General features: G+C 40.5%; 1 protein-coding gene across 3 annotated transcripts; it reads left to right on the top strand.

Annotated features, from left to right (window-relative positions):
* Positions 1-8059: 8059 nt before the first annotated feature.
* On the top strand, positions 8060-19597 carry POP4 (POP4 ribonuclease P/MRP subunit). Of its 3 annotated transcripts, none has more exons than XM_087971509.1 (7): positions 8060-8680; positions 10594-10646; positions 12155-12378; positions 14307-14384; positions 15872-15933; positions 17899-18000; positions 18964-19597. In XM_087971509.1, exons 3-7 carry the CDS (start codon positions 12209-12211, stop codon positions 19098-19100), a joined length of 549 nt encoding a protein of 182 aa, XP_087827635.1. In that variant the 5' UTR covers positions 8060-8680; positions 10594-10646; positions 12155-12208; the 3' UTR covers positions 19101-19597. The 3 variants fall into 3 exon arrangements, with proteins under 3 accessions (XP_087827635.1, XP_087827636.1, XP_026531695.1); XM_087971510.1 differs by having other exon boundaries at positions 8060-8251; XM_026675910.2 differs by having other exon boundaries at positions 8060-8184.
* Positions 19598-22470: the final 2873 nt, after the last annotated feature.

Genomic DNA, 22470 nt, shown 5'->3' on the forward strand with positions numbered 1-22470 from the left:
TAAAAGATATTTTTGATAGCACAAGCGTATCTGTATTTTACTGCGTGTTAACTAAAATACAATCTTATCTCACACATTTACCTGTCTTCCTACCTGACTACGCTACACATTCTGTTTAGCGTGTTTTCCTTAACACCCGTTGGGGATTTCAGGCTTAACGGGGCATTTTTTGCTCCCAGGAAGCTTCCCTGAGGCCCAGGAAAACAAAAAAAAATGGAGTGCAGGGGGGGGGCAGCACACACACACATGTACACACACCCCTTGCATGCCCTTTTTTGCCTCCTGGGCCTCATGGAAGCTTCCTGGGCGAAGCAGTAAGACATCGAGGGGGATCCCGGCACAGCTGATCATCGGAACAGCTGATCGTCAGGAGGGGGAAAAGAAATACCTTAAGGAGTGACTGGGCAGGGAAGAATGCAATGAGCCATGTCAGGCGTGCACAGTAAGGACTGGCTGGGTGGGGAGGGAAGGGGTGGGCAGAGAAGGGTGGGGCTAGCCAGGGGCACGATTTGCCGGTTCTCCGAACTGCACAGAATCATAACAACCAGGTCTACAGAACCAGTGCAAACCGGTGAGAATCACACCCCTGCTAAAGCAGTTTACAAAGTCAGCATGCTGCCCCCCAACAATCTAGGTCCTCATTTTACCAACCTCTGAAGGACAGAAGGCTGAGTCAACCTTGAGGTGGTTAGGATCCAACTCCTGGCTGTGGGCAAAGTCAGCCAGCAATATTGCATTCTAACCACTGTGCCACCACGGATCTTACGATGCCTATGTTTTGGGGACTGCCAGGTTTTGGATGAATGTGTATGGAGATTCTCAATCATCCAGGTCATGGTTGTCCCAAAGGTGCTTTTTCAAAAGGCAACTGGACTTTCTTGGGTTGTTTTTTTCCTTGAAAACGTTTCGCTTCTCATCCAAGAAGCTTCTTTGGTTCTGACTGAATGGCGGAGAATGGAAGGATTTATATTCTTTTGAAAGAAAGAAAGTCCAGTTGCCCTTTGAAAAGCACCTTTGGGACAAGTTTCACATGACTTTCTTTACAAAGACTTCTTCCTAGACCCTGTCAAGTCCTGGAACTGTCTTTGGTTCTGATCCTTTTCTTTATGGAATTAAGTGATGTCAGAACAAAGATACATTGAACTAAATATTTTATTTTTTGCACTAAACCCACCTCTTCAGAATTGGCCTCTAATTTATTAGTGGTTTTGCTAATTTATTAGCGTATTTCTAATATATTCTCAGGAAAGAATAGAGCACCTGTGAAAATGTTAAGATGAAGTTGCAAACACAGCTTCCAGATGTGTTAATTTAAACTTTTCAGAACTGAAATTGTGATTATTACCAAAATTTACAAGTGCTAATTACTGAATATTTATGAAACCTAGAGTGTTTTGAAAGAAATAGCCATTCAATGGACAATAGCTAGTTTGCTATACCGAGCTTCTTTTGGCTAAGTTGAGGTGGCATTCTTGGAGTTATTTAGACTGAATTTTCCAGATTGGTGGTAGGTATAAATCACTCTCCAGATGTTATTTGGGCAATAACTCCCATTGTTCTTTACTAAGAGTCATGTTATGTATAGCCATAGGGGAGTTAACTTCAACAACATCTGGAGGACCATATACAAGAACCAACAAGACTTAAAAGCACATACACAGAAGACCCCAAGTCTTGTGTTTCCTTTGGTTTTATATATTCCAAAGCATCCATTGTTTGCACACTAGAAGCCCTTATCTGGATTTGTAAAAAAAACAAAAGCAAAATATAATTCCTTGCTAAAAGCATTCTGTTAAATTGCTCTCTTCTTCCTCTGCACTGAACCTCCGAGTTGGCTAATATAATTCCCTTCCTACAGCATTGCAATATTAAATGCCATAATTTCAGCTGATCTCTTTCTATAGCCTATTTAGCTTCAATAATTAGAATGATTTATAAGGTCAACCCAAAGACTTTAGGGATTAAGTGAATCACTTTGGTGCTCTTGAACTTGCAATATCAAGGGAGAAAAGAGAAATCGACATCCAATAATTGGTGAATAACTTAATCCAGCCCAGAAATCAAATGTTGCAATTATTGTTAGGAAAACTGCTTGATGTACGATTCTTATTGTCATTGTTAGTAATAGTGTTCATCTTTGGTCTGGAGAAATCAAAAATATCTTCTCTTGGAGAAGCCCAGGTTCCAAACTCTACACAAAGCACATGAGATGATTTTAGAGTAAGAAGACCCTTTCAACTAGAATTGAATCTACTCCTCAAAATTTCTATTTTGAGGTTAAGAGTAAGAAAGATTCTTGAAGTCTATCACTTGAACTTCCAAAAAGAAAGATACACTCTAAATGCTGTATATCTCCTATATTTATTTTATAAAATGTATGTGGCAACCCAGAGTTCCACTGTTTGATGCCATATAAAACTGATAAGAGAGACAGACAGACAAATAGAAAGAAAGAAGAGGAAGGAGGGAAGGAGAAAAAGAAAAAACAAAGAGAGAGAGAAGGAAGGAAGGAAAGGAAAGGAAAGGAAAGGAAAGGAAAACAGAAATACAAAATACATTGCTTGGTTTGTTTGCTGCAGAAAGTCAGATTTTTCAGAAAAAGTGTCAGCAAAGACAAGTGAATCTGTTTCCTTAAATATATGTTGTAGAACAAGGACACAAAGAAAAAACAAGAACAATACACACTTTTTGTCTGCCAATACTTGTACAAATACAAAAACATTTAAATATCTAGCAAAGCCCTTCCTTTTGAACATATAGCTCCATTATAAACAAGGGTTGTTCTTACTCAACCATTAAAAAAAAACACTCACTTGGAATCTCAAAAAAACAACAGCAGTAAAATTCTGAAATTTCATCCAGTACCAGAGAATTTCAAGCTTCCTTTGAAGTTTAGTATGTAGTAGGGTAGGGCCCATCCAAATTCTAATACTAAAAAAACCTTTTCTGTGAAGAAATCTGAAATCCAATGGATTGTAAGTGGATATATAAAGATAAGAATATAAAGATTATAGCCTGCAGTCTCTTTTGTCTGGACTGCTTTGAGTTTGTATCCATGACAGATAAGTCTGTAGTAGTTTACAGTTACACAGCTTTTAGGATCGTTACCAGATTAGAGGATTACCGTTACAAAGGATTTATTAAAAGAAGGTGGGAATCTGTCTCATTCTGTGTTCAAGATACAGTAAGGTAGCTTAATAAACTCTGGTACACTTTGATGGAAGGAATATCTAAATAGGAGGGCTTTCTTGGACATATTTTAACACTATTTTTATGCTTCTTTTAGGTCTGGTTTGTGGTCGTGGCTCTTTCAGCATATATTATGGTGATGTCCAAAGGAGATTCTTAGTAACTGCAATCAGACATGATTTGTATAGTTGAGGTTCTTTACTGAAACTCAATAAACTTGAAATTTGTACAGTTGAGTTCCTATTATCATCTTTGATATTTTTTTCTCTTCCCTTCTTCATTATTTCTCTATTTTCCCTTATTTTGCTCCTTTACCTCCTTCCCTTCCCTTTTTATCCATTTATCTCCTTCCCTTCCCTTCGCTCCTCTTCACTTCCCGAACACTTCATCATCTTTTGAAGAGACATATAATAAAAGAATAAGCCAATCTCAATCCAATTGAAATTCCTAAACAATCTAAGACCATTGTTTCTGGTCTGTGGTCCAAAAATCCTGAATTATGAAATACACAATACTTAAGTTCTGATTTTTTTAAGCAAATTGTTATCAATCAGGCCACATCAGCTTCGGTCTTCAATGTGTTTTAAAATGTATCTTCTTTTCTCATATCCATCCTTGGTTCCTGGATTTTTGCAGAAGTTTAAGTAACCTATAACCAATGCATTTCTGTTTGGGCGGTGTCCAATTATTTGTTCAATTTCCAAAACTTATCACACTCTGCCCTCTAGTGCAAAAGCACAACGGTTACAAATTAAAACCCATGAACTGCTTAAAGACAAATGAAAAATGAGAAACAGAAATATGGACAGTGTTCCATTTTCAGAAAAAGAGGCAAAATGCCTATATAACACCATTTCAGCCCGATTTTCAATTCTGAAGGCAAGACTGTGGACAAGTGACATCCTTAAAATGGCAAAATCCTGCCTTTTGTGGACTTTATGTTGTATGGAATAAAACGTTTGTGGCTTTTGTAGACACATTCGCCTGCATTGCTGTGACAAATTCAAAGTATGTAGCCATAAATACTGATATTCAGCCCTGAATTAAAAATCAAGTTTAGAACCACTCCACAAAGTCCATTTTCTTTTTTCCATGAAGGCTTTGTATACAGTATTCGTAACAGATCGCTTTTCTTGCTTTCCATCTTGTTATGAATGGAATCTTGATTTTATTACCGTATTTAATCCACTAGAGATAGAATATTGGATTTTGTCTCCCCCTTTAAACATGAGCCCTCTGCATGAGTTCATGAATTTTTTTAATTTTATTTTTATTCATTTTATTTTACATTATTTTATTTTACATTATTTTATTTTGCATCTCCCTCAGGCAGGGACTGTGGGCAGTGTAAAAGGATTAAAAAATACATAAATATAAAAAAAATTAGAAAGTGACAATGACGATGAAACACTGCAAAAATTAATTAAAAGGGGAAGGGAGGGTGCTCCCACGGTTGAATGCTCCTCTTAGGCTCCCCACATGAGATCCATGTTTTAACTCCTTTTCGGAAGGCTAGGAGAATGGGGCCAGCCATGGGGAGAATATTCCCTAAAGTGGACACCTAACATCAAAAACATCACAAAAAAAGCACAACAAAGAATGTTCTTTCTGCGCCAACTCAGAAAGCTCAAACTGCCCAAGGAGCTGCTGATCCAGTTCTACAGAGGAATGATTGAGTCTGTCATCTGCACCTCTATCACTGTCTGGTTTGGTTCTGCAACCCAACAGGACAGACATAGACTCCAGAGAGTAATTAGGACGGCAGAAAAAACCATTGCTACCAACAATGGAGGTTTTTAAGAAGAGATCGGACAACTGTTTTTCTCAAATGGTATAGGGTTTCCTGCTTGAGAAGAGGGTTGGACTAGAAGACCTCCAAGGTCCCTTCCAACTCTTATTTTCTTATTCCTTTCTCCTCAAAAAAAGCAAAAACCCTTAAGAAAAACTCAACTGGAGCACCAGCTAACTCTTTTTAGTGCTTCCTCTTTTGACCATTCAAGGGATGGTGGCCACTTCTAGAGGAGAAGTTAAAGGATGAAGCCAGCAACGATGAAGACGTGGCCTACAGTATTTTTTTCACTATTGTGTCCGTCAAGAAAGCAAGAATTTTCAAATTGAGATTTTCTTGGCAGATACAAGCGATGGGTTTGCCTACCGCTATCCAATATGTGATGCTTGTGTGAGTGACAATAAAGACCTTGCATTTATTTTCTGACCGTGCTTCATCTCTCGCATGGAATAATCCCCAGGGAAAGAGAAGACGACATTTAAGCATCCTTCATCCCATGATAAATTCTAGCTCATCTGGAAAAGAATGAAGATGTGAAATTGCTGGAAGAGATTGGCTTTCCCCAGGCACCAATTTAGCCTGGATCATTGGATTTACAGCCTGGTATTGCCAATACTGATTTGACTGCTAATGCCTTAAATGCTTCACAAATTATGACATAAATCCAATGAAGGAGCACTCATATGACTCCAAAGACCAATCTCACTTATCTTGATTTTCCATTCATGAAAAATGCGGCTGTTCTTAACGGAGGCAGGCATTCAAGGGGTTAGATCAAATTAAAAGGCAAAGGAATAAATCGATTGCAGCAGATTTTTGGGGTGGTAGTGAGTAGCAAAACGTGGGACAGAATTCTGAAAGAGATTTTAAAGGGGGAGACGGATGGATTGACCTCTCATATGACAATAAAACCTGGTCTTTTCCATGGGTTACTTTGGAGGACATTAACCAATACTTCATTCTGGATTTAGAAGCAATCAAACAAAATGTACCCTTTTCCAGGAGTCTGTCATCTACACCTCTGTAACTGTCTGGTTTGGTTCTGCAACCCAACAGGACAGACACAGACTTCAGAGAGTAATTAGGACTGCAGAAAAAACAATTGCTACCAACCTGCCTTCCATGGAGGACCTGTATACTGCATGAGTCCAAAAAAGGGCTGTGAAAATATCTACAGACCTCCTCACATCCTGGACATAAACTGTTTCAACTCCTTCCCTCAAAACAACGCTATAGAGCACTGCACACCAGAACAACTAGACACAAGGACAGTGTTTTCCCCAACGCCATCCAACACTGTTCAACTATTTACAAAGTCTGCATTACTATTACTATTAATCTTCTCATCACTCCTTATTGCCCACCCCATCCCACTTGTGACTGTATGACTGTAACTTTGTTGCTTGTATCCTTACGATTTATACTGACTGATTCCTAGTATGATTTAATTGCTTATTGTACCCTATGACTATTATTAAGTGTTGTACCTGATGATTCTTGACTCTTGACAAATGTATCTTTTTTTTTATGTACACTGAGAGCATTTGCACCAAGACAAATTCCTTGTGTGTCCAATCATCTTTGGCCAATAAAGAATTCTATTCTCTTCTGAAGAAGACAAATGGGCAGCTGAATGGAGCTAGCTGAGTGTTTACTGGCCGGATCCCTTTCCTGTTGCCAATGAGGAGTTTTGTTCAGCAGCTATATTCTCATTGTGCCCAGAGAGAGAAATATCTGGCCTCTACCTAGGATTGAACTCACAGCCTCCTGATTGTGAGGCAAATGCTCCACCTCTAGACCACAGCACCACTCCTAAACTTTTCCTTCCTGGGAAAACACACATTCTGGGAAAACACACATTCAGTAATAACATGGCAGTATTTGTCCCTCTACAAAACAACTGCAATTCTCTGTTGCTGATGCATATCTGAGCTTTTAGTGAGTGGCGCATTCAGGGGAGGGATGCAAAGGACTGGGAAGAAGGGCTTGATTTCATAATTCCTGCAGTCTTTCTGTCGGTCTTAGCAGACAAATCCGCAAGGGATTATGGGGTTGTTAGAAAATGATGATGATGATGATGATGATGATGATGATGATGATGATGATGATAAGAGAAAGTTTAGGATAGTATTTCTCAGCCATGGCAACTTTTAAGACCTGTGGACTTTGACTCCCAGAATTCCCTAGCCAACATCAATACATTGTTTACTAGCATCACAATTATTTCAAGCAAAGCTCCTCTTTTTTCTTTTCTTTTGTTACATTTCTTTCTATTTTTCCATGCAAGCCAAAAAGAACTACTGAGTCATTTTAAACATGCAAACTTTCCCCAGATTCCTATGTAGAAATGGGAGGGAGTTGCACGTAGACACCCCCCCCCCACCCCGCAAGGCTTTTCTATAGATTAAAAGGCAATGCCCATCACTGCAGCGAAAAACCAGGGCTGTTTAAAATCGTGCCCGCTTTTAAGACGCCTGGAATTCAATTCCCAGAATCCCCCAGCCAGCCAAATGTTGAGAAATAGTCCCGTAGCAGAGGTGAGGAACAATGGCCCTTCATGACTTGTGGACTTCAACTCCCAGAGTTCCTGAGCCAGCACACTGGAACTGAGAGGGAGAGGTCCCGAATTCAGGCTTTCGAAAGACTTAACTCTCCGTCTCCGGCAAACAATGTTATCCTAAAACGCGAAAAAGCCTCACTCATCCTGAAGAGCCTCCCTCTCCCGTCCGCTTCACGAAGTAAAATGAAAGGCGCATGCGTGGCCGCCGCTCTCCGATAGGCTTAGAGGAAGAAGGGCGGAGGCAAGAAAACCGCCAGTAAGAATAAAGCGCGGAGCGAGGGAATTAGCGAGACATCATTTACGCATGCGCGTTTATATATTTAGCCCACAAGGTATGAAAGAATGGCCCTTTTATGACTTGCGGACTTCAACTCCCAGAATCCCTCAACAGGCATGCAAGTCCCCACTTTCTACCTCTACGTACTGTAATTCGCTCGCTCCGCACTTTGTTCTTATTGGCGGTTTTCTTGCCTCCGCCTCTCTTCCCTCTAAGCCTATTGGAAAGCGGTGGCTCCGCATGCGCTTTTCATTTTATTTCGTGAAGCGGACAGGCGAGGGAGGTTCTTCAGCCGGGGCTGATTGCGGTATTTTTTTCGCGTTTTAAGATTTTTTTTATTTTTTTTTTTGCCGGAGACGGAGATGGAGAGTAAGTCTTTCGAGGGCCTGAATCTGTGGCTTCTTCCCTTCCGTGCCGGCGTGCGCAGAGGGGAAAGGTAGCGCTTAATCCGAAGTGACTCCGGTTTGGGTTTAAGGAAACGCAATTAGGGAATTGGCGCCTCGTTTCTAGCAAGGGATTCAAAGATGGTCGTTTTATAGGGTTGATCCAGGATTGGTTGGGGTGACGTTTTTTTTGTTTTTTGTTTTACCCCTTAGCTAAGGAGCCTTAATCCGAATTAACTGACTTTGCAAATGTATTTTTTAGAACCAGATTCTCTCCAGGGGCTAATTAAGTGGGAAGGGCAAATTAGGGGAGAATTAGGATTAGGGAGTCCTGGCACGTGTTTGGTTTGGAAGAGGGCACCACCTGGGACTGGAGAATCAGACCTGTCAGCTCATGGATGGGACACCACCTGGAAAGCCCTGGGTTGTAGGCTGAACTCAGAAGAAAGGAGGCAAACTGTTTTTATACTCTTTTTGTTCAGGTAGTCCTCGACTTATGACCACAATGGAGCCCAAAAATTTCTTGTTGTTGAGTTGAACCTTTTGTTAAGGGAGTTTTGCCTCCATTTTGTGACTTTGCTTGCCAGAGTTGTTAAGTTGATACGTCAATAATCTGATTGTTAAGTGAATCTGGTTTTCCCTATTGATTTTGCTTGTCAGAAGGTTGCAAAAGGGGATCGCGTAACCTTGGGACACAGCAACAGTCATAAGTATGAACCTGTTGCCAATCATGTGATTGTGGGGAATGCTGCAATGGTCGTAAGTGTGAAAAACGGTTATAAGTCCCATTTTTCAATGCCGTTGTAACTTTGAACAGTCACTACACTAACTGTTGTAAGTCCAGTTCCAGTGGCCTAGAGGTGGAGCTCTCACCTCACAATCAGGAGGCTGTGAGTTCGATCCTAGGTAGAGGCTAATATTTGGAATAGAGTCTCCTGCTTGAGCAGGGAGTTGGACTAGGTGACCTCCAAGGTCCCTTCCAACTCTGTAATTCTATAAGAGGACTCTCTTTACGTGAACTTTGGGTATTGGGATATAAGGAGGAGCCCAGCTTGGCTTGTAAAAAGGGGGTGGCAGTGGCTTGCAATCGTGTAAACAAACACTTTGTGCTGCAATTTTGTGTTACATCCTTCAACATCCTTTTGTTGTAACTCAGACGTTTAGAGAGCTCAATTTATTTGGAATCTTCCAAAGGAGGATTTAAGCATAGCTGTAAGGCCAAGAAGTCACCTTGTAGGGGAGGTAAGGCAGCATAAAATGAAAGAAAGGAAAGAACGAAAGAGACAGAGAGGAAGGAAGGAAAGAGGGGGGGGAGAGAAAGAATGAGGGAAAGGAAAGGAAAGAAGGGAAAGAAAGAAAGAAAAAGAAAGAAAAGATGAGAGAGAGAAAGAGAAAAAGAAGAGAGAAAAGAAAGAAAGAAAGAAAGAAAGAAAGAAAGAAAGAAAGAAAGAAAAGAAAGAAAAGAAAGAAAGAAAGAAAAGAAAGAAAAAAGAAAGAAGTGTTTAGGCGGAATGATGAGGCTATAGGCGATTACTGTGAATAAAAGCATCACACCCTGAATGCTGGAAGACTATTAAATGTAAAAAGAGAGAAGGCAGTAGGAGAGTAGCAATAGTCATTTCCTCAATTGAATTTCTTTTTTGCTACATTTTTACAAGTTACTTTTTCTGGTAACTTTTCAACTGAAACAATAAAGTTGCCTTTTTGAAGATGTATTTGTTGTTCCGTGTTGCAACCTACAGAAGCGAAAATGCATGTGTGGCAGGAAACACCTTTGTACAGAAACCATCAACTTAGGCCTGTAACAAAATAAATGACAGGAGTTGGCTTTGGCATTGGTGTCTTATCTTGAAAAATCCGGCATAAAATATAACCTGGGTTGCCTTGTTGGATGTCAAATGCCATGAAAGCAAATATCTCATTTTCCTTAACTCTTCTGTCTTTAAAGCAGCATGTCTGTGTTGTTTCATAATTTCAAACATCCTCTAGAGAAAGATGGACATATCCCTGGAACAATATACTTTGCTTTGTTGTTGTTGTTGTTTGCAAATATTTTTTTATTTTTATTTCTTTAAATACATCTTTAGGTGAACAGTGTGGTTCCAGGCTTTTAACATTTTAAATCAAACATGACCATAATCACAGATACAGCTTTCTTATCTAATTTCACATCATTATCTATTACCAATTTCCCTTTTTATATTCTCATACATTATATCATTCTCTTTATTCTTAGTCTTTCTCTGTATTCCTTAATCATATATTCTTGTATTCATCATATTTGCAAATTTTATCAAATTGTATCATTTCATTAATTTTCCACAAATTCATCTTAATTTATACCATCCGTTATTTGTTTTTGTTTTTAATGTAAATTCTATATTTTATTTTCCAGAGGTGTTATATAAGCAGCTGCCCGAGTCGACAGCAAAACTCGTGAACCTTCAGGTATTTTTATCTTATTTATAATTCAATTTTATAGAGTTGTCCAGTCTCAATACATGACCCTGGGCTCTGAAATAAATGTATTGGTGGATAATACCTTTGGTGTGTACTTTTCAGTGGAAAGTGGGACATGAATTGTGGTCATCATGAAAACAAAGTGAATCAACAGAAAGTTACTCAGAAATTAACTTTTCAAATTTTCTGGGACTTTAAAGTAAAGGTAAAGGTTCCACTTGCATCTATGTGCTACTTATTTCTGGCTCTAGGGGTCAGAGCTCATCTCCTTTTTAAAGCTGAAGAGCCAGCGCTGTCCAAAGACGTCTCTGTGGTCATGTGGCCGGCATGACTAAATGCCAAAGGTGCACGGAATACTTGTACCTTCCCACCAAAGGGGTCCCTATTTTTCTACTTGCATTTTTTACATGCTTTCGAATTGCTAGGTTGGCAGAAGCTGGGACAAGTAACAGGAGCTCACTCCGTGATGCGGTGCTAGGGATTCGAACCGCCGAACTGCCAGCCTTTCTGATCAACAAGCTCAGCGTCTGAGTCACTGTGTCCCTTATGGAACTTTAGAATTCTTTAAACCACAAAACACAAGTAGGGTCCATTAGACTACATGTGATCTTCAGTGCTCCTTGGTGGTGACCCCCTTAAATCATGCCATGAAGTACACAAAATGGTATTTCTCACTCATTCCTATAGAAAAGAAGACCACACCAATGGGTAGGCCAATTGAAGCATGGCAGGGTTTATCGCATGGAAGAAATTCATTGTGGGATTTTAAGACCATTAGAATTTGAGAGAAGGCTCAAAAATTTCAGCAAGATTGGAGTTTACATTTCCTAGTAACTACAATAGTTGACTATATTTTTGTCCATTACCCAGAGCCACCAAGGTGAAACAACATACGTTTCACTAAACAAAAATAAATAAAACGTCCATTTGTCTTCATCTCGCTCCTTCACCTAAAATCTCCTGCAACTGTGTGTAATTTCTACTATGGACTCAGGTTAGGGTGGCTGTGGAACTGCTGCTCATTTGCAAACTTTAGGGTTGCTTTGAGTCCAGACAATCAATATGGTTTTAATATTGATAGTATTGGACCTGAGCAGCAACATTGGCCTATTGGTGGAATTCTCATTTCGCAATCAAGAGATTGCTGTGAGTTCGATCCTAGGCAGCGGCAGATATTTCTGTCTTGGGGCTCAATGAGTTATTGTCTGCTGTGAACTCCACATAGGCGTCAGGAGGGGCAGCCAGCCAGCAAACTCTCAAGTTCCCTTCAGTCGCCCCGACTCCATCCCAGTGTAAGGGATTACAAAATCATTAATAGAAGAAAAAAAAAACATTGCTAATATTGGAATTATTATTCACAGCATGGAGTCTTCTTGGAGTTAGCAGCCTTAACAAATCTAATAAATAAAATTTTTCCATGGGGGTTAAAGAATAACCAACCCCCAAATTAGAATTCGAGCTTTGCTCAAGATGCGTCTTTCCTTTCTCTTTCTCAGCCGCAAGCATCCAGCAAGGCGGAGGCCTTTGTTAAGGCCTTTCTGAAACGCAGCATGCCTGGGAAGAGCGAGGAAGATATCGAGAAACACTTAAACCGGAAAGCCGTCGTCCTTGAGCACCCACAACCAAGGAGGACCCAGAAGAGAGTCAAGCGGGGGAAAGGATTATCGGCCAAACAGAGACGAGAAATGCGTCTCTTTGAGATTGCTCCAGAACAACAGAGGTAAGAAAGGCTGGCTGGCTCTCCTGCAACTTGGTTGGAGTGATTGATTGATGCCCACAGGGGTTGCAAGAGCCGGGACTGGCTGTAATGATAGGTGGTTACTTTGGGAAACAGGAAAAAGAACTACAAGCAGGAAAGTGATAGATAAGTGTGATGACCTGGGGCCTGGCACAAAGGCAACACAGATAATCAATAAGAGTCCCTTTATCATCTCCAACTTTGCCCCCAATGTCCAGGTTACCTTCTGACTAGAGAAAAACTCTCCCAGGAACAGCCTTTGTCTGCAGAAAATTATGTCCAAAACATGGTCAACACAAACTGTAACTTAAAGTCCAAACAAGCCAAACTGAAGTAATTAGTTTGGCAGGGCAGGAGCAAGAATTTCAGACTTGAAGGCACGGCAAAACTCACGCAGTTGGGAAGATGCCAGGAACAACAATAAGCCACAACAACACAGGATAAAGTCACATTTGCTCCCAGCAGCCTGCCGCATGCAGCCTGCCTTTCTTATCAACTGCCTCCTCAGCTGTGGCTAATGAAGGGGATCAGGGCCCTTTCCTCCCCTGTAAGTCATGCAACCCACGTTGCTCCCTTCTCCGTTCCCCCCTGCGTGCCCTAGGATGAAGAGGGGGTGGGCCTGGTTCTTCCTCTGAACTCCCTCTCCCTTGTCCTATCTCTTCCCTGCTCTGCCCAGCTGGACTTTGCCCTTCCCGAGCCTCCTCCACAGCCAACAGAGCCACCCTCCCATTCCCTGTCAGCTGTTTGGCTTCCTCCTCTGATTCAGACTCCAACAGGGACATCCTCCTTGACATTTTTCCTCCTGCCTCCCAAGGTCGTTCTCACATGCCATTAGACCAGGCTCCTCGCCAGAGGGAGGCTAAAAAAAAATGCACTATCCCAAAAAGTACGTGCGTGTGCCTTTGCGGGTTCTTAAACCCTTTGTACCCAAATACTGCACTCCAAATACTCTTGGAGATCCTTGCTTATAAACTGTCCCCCATATATAGCTGTTTTCTAGCATACCCTTAATCCGCGATGGCTTATTTTGGGAGTTATTTTCTGCAATGGTAGTTCACCACAAGAGGGCAGTAGGTGATTTTTTTAAAAAAAAAATACTTTAAGCTGCTTTCTCTTAAAGCTGTGACTGTTTTTGCTTTGTTTAAAAAGATTTAAAGAGGTTTGAAGTGTACTTTAAGGGCCTGCACTTGTTGAATTTAGAAAGGGAGACGAGGCTGGAAGCCTATCTCCGTGGATTGAGTCCCTCCTAGAATAGAATACCTTTATTGTCATTGCATTCCATAAATACCATGAAATTTGAAAGCTACTCCAGCACAGTGCCCCAAACACCACATCACAATCACACTACCGAGTTTTAAAAATCAAAATGATTATAATAATAAAAATAGGACTAAATCGCAAATGCACTGTTCGATTCAAGACAATTACTGCCTTGAAAAAGAAACTGTTTCTCAATCTATTAGTCCTCATTTTAAGACACCTATAACAGTCAACACTGCAGGTGGAGTCCAAAAGTAAAAGAAAAGGAGGCCAGAAGCAACATTAGCAGATAATTAGCTTAATTGTCATAGAGTTAGAATACAGTCTACTCTAAGGTGTCAAGCAGCCTAAATTTTCTTTTTTTTTCCGTGTTTATTAGCAACCTAAATTTTCTAAGGAAAATTAAAAGCCGCCATTGGTAACTTTGATTATGTGACTGTGGGGATGCTGCAATGCTACAAGTCATCCATGCAAAGATCAGTCATTTTGCAGTGCCATTGTGACTCCAGAGTTCACTTAAAAGAATGGTTCTAAGTGAAGGACTACTTGTAGTTAAACCAAGAACAAATTCCATTCCAATGAAATACTTTACAGAAGCCCTGGACAATTGTTGCATTTGATCCTTGCTTTTTTTTTTGCTTATTCTGCAGATACGAGATGTTTATCCCATTGCATGAGCTTTGGAAACAGTACATCCGAGAACTCTGCAACGGATTGAAACCCGATGCGTCAGTTCAGTTCTTTTCATTCATTTCTTTTTCTTTTTTTGCAAACTGGTTGCATGCTTAGTGGTCATAGAGGCCATGCCTCAGAAGGCTGGCGATTTCTGCTCTGGTGGGGAAAAAAAAAAAACCCTTTCAATAAGACCAAATGGAATTTGGCGTTTTAGAATTGTTCAATTTCTGAGCTTGAGAAAGGAATAGTTTATAGTCCGGTTTTCAAACTTTTTTAAAGCTTGAAAAGATGGGCCCTTGTGAACAACCTTTTTTAAAACCCCTACACACCCTTTCCTAGAGTCTCTGATAAAGACGTAAAGCTCTACAGAACTGGCTGTATTTGAGCGAAGGCCGTCTTGTGGGAACCTCGCTTTTTTGCAAAACACATTTTTAAAAACCCTGGTCTATGTGAATGCTTCCTTAAGTCGGTCTCTTTTATATGAAAACCTAGCTTACGGGGAAGAGTTGAATCATAGGTTTGTGTGTATAATCTAGATATAGATATAGAGATAGAGATAGAGATAGATAGATAGATAGATAGATAGATAGATAGATAGATAGATAGATAGATGATAGATAGATAGATAGATAGATAGATAGATAGATAGATAGATAGATAGATAGATAGATAGATAGATATAAATAGATATAAAAGCAAAATACCACTCACACATCACAAAATCTCCAGAACCATAAAGCCTACAAACTTGAAATTTGGTGTGTATGTTCCTCTTGGCTGCTAGGTGCTCACTAAGAAAGGATTTTTTGAAATGACCCATCAGAGCATTAGTACAGTATTTCGTGTATTATTATTATTAACACGCTCTGATGCTAAGGAGTTCTACTCCCCCTCCCCACCTGAAAAGAAATCTGTTCCAAATGCAAAACACAAGCAGAGGAGAGGAGTTTCAGTTTCACTTTTAGTTTCACAACACCAAGCAGCTTTAGTACAGAATAGTTGAGCTAAGCCACACCCAGGTTCCTTGCTATCTCCTTCTTGCTCACACAGACAAATACTGTTTGAGTTTCTAAACAGCCTTCGACTCTCTCACACACTGACAGGACGCTAGCTAGATGAATACCAATGGATGTTGGTAGGCAAAAGGCAGAATTTTTTCCCCTTATTTTTCTCCCCAAAAACTTGCCCAATCACATAGTTTCGTAGTGAAGCACGGGTACCCTGCTAGTTATATCATATAGAAGAAGAATATTTAAACCTGGAACCTCTTAATTTAGAATCTGACCTCAGATAGTTTTGCAAAGCCAGGCACTGGAAGTTGGTTTCTTTGGTCACTGCGTTGGGTTTATGCTCTGTATTTAATCACTATTGTGATGGTTGCCATATTTTCAAGTGAAAATAGCATCTTTTTTACTTGTTTGCGGTGTAACTTTGTAATGTAACTTTGTAATGTAACTTCAAAATTATATCTTGTAATCTTACCCTCCTTTTGTTTAACTTCCTGGAAGAGTGCTAATATATTTCTACATGCATTTTGCAGGCAGACACAGATGATTCAAACCAAATTGCTTAAAGCAGATTTCCACGGAGCACTCGTGACAGGTATTCCCATGCCTTTTTTTTTTTAATTGAAGCTTGGACTACCCCCCAAAAAAATCACATTTCTTTCCCCTTAACTTTATGTAGTGGATTTTGTTTGAATTTACTTGCACACCATATGAAGAAGTCTTTTTGTCTGGCCTGTATGTCAGCTTCATTGATGATCCCCAAGAAGAGTGAAAAGTTCTTACTGATCTTTTTTTTTTCTCCACACTGGGGATAATATTACTCATCTGCAGGTCTCTTAGAAGTTAAGTTTTACAAGGTTGAGGAGGGCAAAGGTTGTACTGAACCTTGAGAAAGGTTGAAGGGGCAAAAGTTAAGTTTTCTGGTATCTCAAAGGGTGTGCCAGACTGAAGAGAAACCTGTTCTCCATTACTGTATTCCCAGAAACCAAAGTGTTAAGTTACAGGAAGAGAGACTCCCTTGAACGCTGGGAAAATCTTCCTAACAGTGAGAGCAATTTGGCCAGACATCCCTTTAACCAAAATAAATAGTGGTAGGTTCTCTTTCAATGGATAATGGCTGGCTAGCCATAGGATTGATTTATTTTTATTTATTTTAAAAGATTGTGATACGGCCATCCATATTGTGAGGCACAACCCTCAAGGCCTAACAGCAGTAATAAAAACAAAGATAAAACCATTCCCTAATCCAGGCAAAACACAGCATCCAATCCCTCCATTTATGCTGTTCTCCAGGCTGCAACCTTGTTTATCCCAATTCTAAGTGGCTTTCCAGAAAGCTGGAAAAGGTTAGGAATAGCACTTGGACTTATATACTGCTTCACAGTGCTTTACAGCCCCTTTATAAGTGGTTTACAGAGTCGGCACATCGCCCTCAACAATCTGGGTCCTCATTTTACTGACCTCGGAAGGACGGAAGGCTGAGTCCACCTTGAGCCTGGTGGGATTCAAACTAAATTGCAGGTAGCCAACAATCAGCAGAAGTAGCCTGCAGTACTGCACTCTAATCACCGTGTGCCAACACGGTTCATTAGCTGGATTTCAAGGGGAAGATGGTTCCCCAGAGCAGGAGCCATGACAGAAAGGTACCCTACCCCAAATCCTGCAAGATAGCAACATTTGAAGGAAGTGACCTGTCTATCTGATCTCATGGAGCAGATACCCTGAAAGAAAGGCAGTGCCATGGGCCTTAATAGAAATGACTTTAATACGAGTCTCTGTGCTGAACAGGAATTTGGCCATGCAGAAGAAACCTTCGACGCTGGGGTTCTGGTTTCCATTTTTGGCACATATGCACCGTCTTAACAGTGAGACTCTCAGCAATTGCAACGGGGAACTCTTCTAAACAGATGGCCCAGTTTGAATGTTTAGTTTACTTTATTGTCACTGCACTTCATACAATGAAATTAAATACCATCTTCAGTGTACATTATGACTATGAAAATAAACAAAAACACACATCAATTCACATTCTATGCAACTGAATTGAAAACCCCTGATATTGCATTCATATAGCACTATACAGTAGAATTCAAAAGAGTTACTGCCCTGGGATAGAAACTGTTTTTCAGCCTATTTGTCCTTGTTTTTATTATTATCCTGTACCGTCTGCCAGATGGTAATAGTTCAAAAAAAAGGGTGTCCGGGATGAGATGGATCTTTGAGAATGTTTTGAACTTTCTTAAGGCAGCAGGAGCTATAAAGCTCTTCCAAAGAGGGGAGAGGGCAACCAATGATCCTCTGGGCAATGACATTAACCCTCTGGAGTGCTGTCCTATCTGCCACTGTGCAACTGGCAAACCATACACAGGTGCAGTAAGTTAAGATACTCTCTATGGTGCAGCGGTAGAAGGTCACCAGCAGTTTTTCATTCAGTTGTTGTTTCCTGAGAAGTCTCAGGTAGTATAATCTCTGCTGGGCCCTTTTGACCAGGGCTGCAATGTGAGGCACCCCAGATCAGGTCCTCTTTTAGGGTAAGGACCTTCTCTTTTCTTTCTTTCAGTGACCAAATCCAAATGTCCTTCCTACGTTGGCGTCACTGGCATCATCCTCCAGGAAACGAAGTACGTTTTCAAAATCATCACAAAAGAAGACAGGCTGAAAGGTAGGCCAACCAGAAGCCTGGCTCGATCAGTAGAGGCTTCTATTTAACCGAAGAGCTGGCCCTTTAAACTCATGTTCCTCCACTCTGTGAACTTTTTAAAGATATGTGGACTTTCAGCTCCCAGAATCCCACGGGCAGCGTGGGGAATTCTTGGGAGTTGAAGTCCCCACTTCTTAAAAGTTTGCACGGTTGAGAAACCCTGCTTTAAAACATTTATAAAGCAGGTTGGTATTTTAAGAACTTAAACCAAGACCCCAAGAGCACCTGGACCAGAGAATTGGAGGGGAAACCAAAGCTCTAAAACTTTGAAAGCTTCCTCCACTCCTGATTTCCAGAAGTTGCGGCCAAATGTGTAATGTAACCAAGATAAAATTCTAACAAAATTGAATTGTATTTTTTTTTCCATAAGTGCATATATCCACTGAAGCCGCTCCCTTTAAGCTCGACCTCAGTCTGAACTTTCTTTGCTCTTCTGCAGTTTTATTCCTTTCTTTCTCTTTTTTCTCCTCCTCCGTCTCTAGAATTGTCCTGCACTTCTAAGTTTTTGCTCCTGGCTGCAATAGCTGAAGGAAGTTCTTGCAACATCAGCAGAATTATATACATTCCAAGCTGCTTTCTAAAAACCAAACCCTATACTTTGTGGCTTTTTAGTTCAGTAACCTTTCGTTCAGTTTGTTTAATAGATATACTCTCGCAATCTGATGCTGGAAAGAATTATTTCATTAGATATTGCAATTAAGACCTTTAAATCTCTCTTGCATACTAGACTCCATACTCCAGCTGGAATATTAACGGTCCCTTCCTTGCTGTATCCCTTCTCCATTTTCTTTCCTGGCCTTCATTTATATCTACTTCTTGATTCTAACTTCTTGAGAGAAATAAATTTCTCTGCTCATTCCTTGTCAGATCCGTGCGCTGTGTTAAATCATTTAACCGAAAGGCATTTTCTGGGCTTCTTTTCAGTTATTCCAAAGCGGAACAATATCTTCAGCATTGAAATGGATGGGTTTGTGTCTTACATCTACGGAAGCAGGATCCAGTTTCGAGCAAGTGAGCGTTCTGCAAAAAAGTTCAAGGGGCAAGGAACAATGGATCTGTGATTTTGCTGCTTTTGGTCTGCAAAATTGGAAAGTTTTGTTTCCAAGGGTCAGAGACTCCCCAACAACCTTTTCCTCTAAATAGAAAATGAGCACAAGAAGCGGCAGCGGCAGCAGCTAGGGTGATTACCCCTGTATCTTCATGAACCCAACGTGGGTTCTTGCTTGTATTGATTCTGGCTGGCAAAGACTGGCTGTTTTGGGATTGCAATTGTCAAATTTACAAGTATAGTTCTAATTCTGTACATATGCCATGTTGGATTTTGTATGATGTTATTTCAAATGTTCTTGTTTGTTAATATGGAATGAAAAATCTTTGATTTATTTTTTTAATGTCCAAAGCAACAATGTGCTCAGAGTTGGCTATTTCTGGTTTATAGTAAGCATTATACAATTGGGTCAAGTTTCAGTGGCAAGCATTACACAGTGCCGTCCGGTTTCTACTTAGACCATACAACAATTAGACCATACAACAACTGGTCTAACTATGTTGGATTAAATGGCATTCTCTTTCTTTGCACAATTGTCCCCGTTACATTTAGACTGAGAGAGAGAGAGAGAGTGAGAGAAAAATAATAGAGAGATGGATGGATTTTTTATATAATATTTTATTAAATTTACATGTTGCTCACCTTGCAGTTTGAGATTGATGGATGGAGTCACTTTGAAACAAGATGGGCAGCAAATTTAATAATAAAAATGGATGGATGAATAGATAGATACCAGTAGAGGGAGGGAGGGATAGATTAATAGACAGATATAGAAAGCAATGGATGGATGGATTTTTATTTACTTAATTTTTACTAAATTTACAATGTTGCCCATCTTGCCATTTAAGATAGACAGACAGACAAACAAATAGGTATGTAAGCAAGTAGACCTGCTTTAATAGCAAGATTCAACAGTGCTTGTTGCCGTCTCTTTTAACTGATATGGAAGACCGAACAAATTTATTTTGATTGATCTGAGTTTTTGAAGCTTATCCTGGAGAAAATAATCTTTCTGTTCCCCATATTTCCAATATCTGGAAGAGAAAAAAAAAACCTCTTCCATTGTTTCATGGTAAGCTAGCTACTACTGAACATATTGAGAGCTATCCCAAAGGGAGGGGAAAAAAGGAAATATTATGTAAATCAGATGGTTTTCTAAGGTTAGAGCATCTCTGGCATGTAACAGGGAGCCTTCCACTGAACCTTATAAAATTCTGTGCCTGTCATCGAATTGGTATGAAAAGTAAAAACCCAACTCTTCAAAGGCTCTAAGGAAACGACATGGGATGCCCAAGCTTTGTAATGCAAAGCTCCTTCCATTGTTTCTCTTGTCCCCAGGCCAAGGAAAGAAAGGGTGTTTCCCTCTTAGCGAACATAATTCTCAAGAGGCCATGTGTGTTTCAAAGATTAACTGTACCGAATTTATTTAAAAAAAAAAAAAAAAACAGGATGCACAATGACATTGAAATGAAAGAGAATACCAGGGTAGCATTCATCAGGGTAGGATTATAAATAAAGGTAGGCCTGTACCCAGAATTTCTTTGCAGTAAGTAGCATTGCAAGTAATGCAGTTTTCTTTGCATTTCATGCATAAAAATGTTCCTTTTCAAAGCCTCACCACCTTAAAATATTTTGTGGCCGAAAGGGAGAGAAAAATGAACTTGATCTACCATTTATGCTCTCTCTTTCTCTCTCCCCCCAATCTCCACAATGCTTTGTGATTTCTTTATTACGGCATATCCTCAACAGATGTCTCCAGGCATAGCACGGTAAACTAAACTGAAGGGCAGACTTTTTGTTGTGTTTTGTTTTCCCCTGGTGACTCAGGTGCATCTTGGGCCAAAGGGAGGATCAGATTTCCCCCTATGGACGCTCCAAACTTATGAGAGAGTTCAGAGCAGGAAAGCTCCCCATCCGTCCCCGACTGTCTTGACTCTTCCCAGGGTTAGAAATGGTGAGTCAGGCGGGCTGAAGAAATAGACCGATGGGAAATCGTTGGGAATGTCTCATCAGGGAGGACCAGCGATCCCTTTGAGAATTCTGAAAACATTCAAACCAATTTGTTTGGCAAGCTCTTTTGTTCTGCTCACACCAAAGTTCCTATCTTTGTAACCAGAATGTCTCACGCCAATGTAATCAGTAGTCTGGCTACTACAATCCCAATATGTTTTTCCATGCACTAAGGTTCAGTTTTCCTCAATGGGTAAATTGATGCTGCTGTTAATAATTTTTTATCTATCTATCTATCTATCTATCTATCTATCTATCTATCTATCTATCTATCTATCTATATCTGTGTGCCTGCCTGCCTGCCACCATCCATTCATCCATCCATATCTATCAATCAATCAATCATTGTGTGCCTGCCTGCCCCCATTCATCCATCCATCCATCATCTGTGTGCCTGCCTGCCCCTCCCATCCATCCATATCAATCAATCAATCAATCATTGTATGCCTGCCTGTCCCCATCTACCAACCCACTCACCCACCCATCCATCCATCTACATATCTACCTATCTGTCTGCCTGCCTGCCCCCATCCATCCATTCATCATTTCCTGCCTGCTCCATCCATCCATCCATCCATCGTCTGATTCTGCCTGCCTGCCTATCTATCTATCTATCTATCTATCTATCTATCTATCTATCTATCTATCTATCTATCTATCTATCTATCTATCTCTATCTATCTATCTATCTATCTATCTATCTATCTATCTATCTATCTATCTATCTATCTATCTATCTCTATCTATTCCAGTAAACCATGAGTTCTAACCTGCATTACGCCTGAAAGGCAGCTAGACGTCAAGTGTGGGAAATCAGGAAGTCCAGGCAGTTCAAATGAATATATAGATTTATCATATGTTAAAGCTCCCTACAAGAATCTGAACTACTAACTGTCAAAGCAAATTGGCAGTAGATGGGAGTCAATGGAATTCAAGGTGGGCTGGACGGAGAGCTCTTCTGGGCTTAAGGAACTTACCGTATTTGCCGGCGTATAAGACGACTGGGCGTATAAGACGAGCCCCCAACATTTCCACTCAAAATATAGTTTTGTTATATACTCGCCGTATAAGACGACCCCCCACTTGGAGGCATGCTTTTCAAGGCAAAAAGTCGTCTCATACGCCGGCAAATACGGTAAGTTGTAACACTTGGGGTATTCTGGATATAATTCTTGATTGACACCCCCAACCCCTTTCCCCCAAACTTACAAAGCCACCAAAATGCTTTAGAGAGGCAGCTTCGCCTTTCTCAGGCTGGCACTCAATTCCTCTCCCTTTCTTTGTGACAGCCCCGCGTGCGTGCCATCGGGACTCCAAGGGTGGGGGATGGACAGCTGCCAACTCACTCACTCTCTCTCTCTCTCTCTCTCTCT

The sequence above is a fragment of the Notechis scutatus genome, chromosome 9, assembly GCF_049901735.1.
Source record: "Notechis scutatus isolate UNSWTSFEM ecotype Mainland chromosome 9, rNotScu1.2, whole genome shotgun sequence".
NCBI lineage: Eukaryota > Metazoa > Chordata > Lepidosauria > Squamata > Elapidae > Notechis > Notechis scutatus.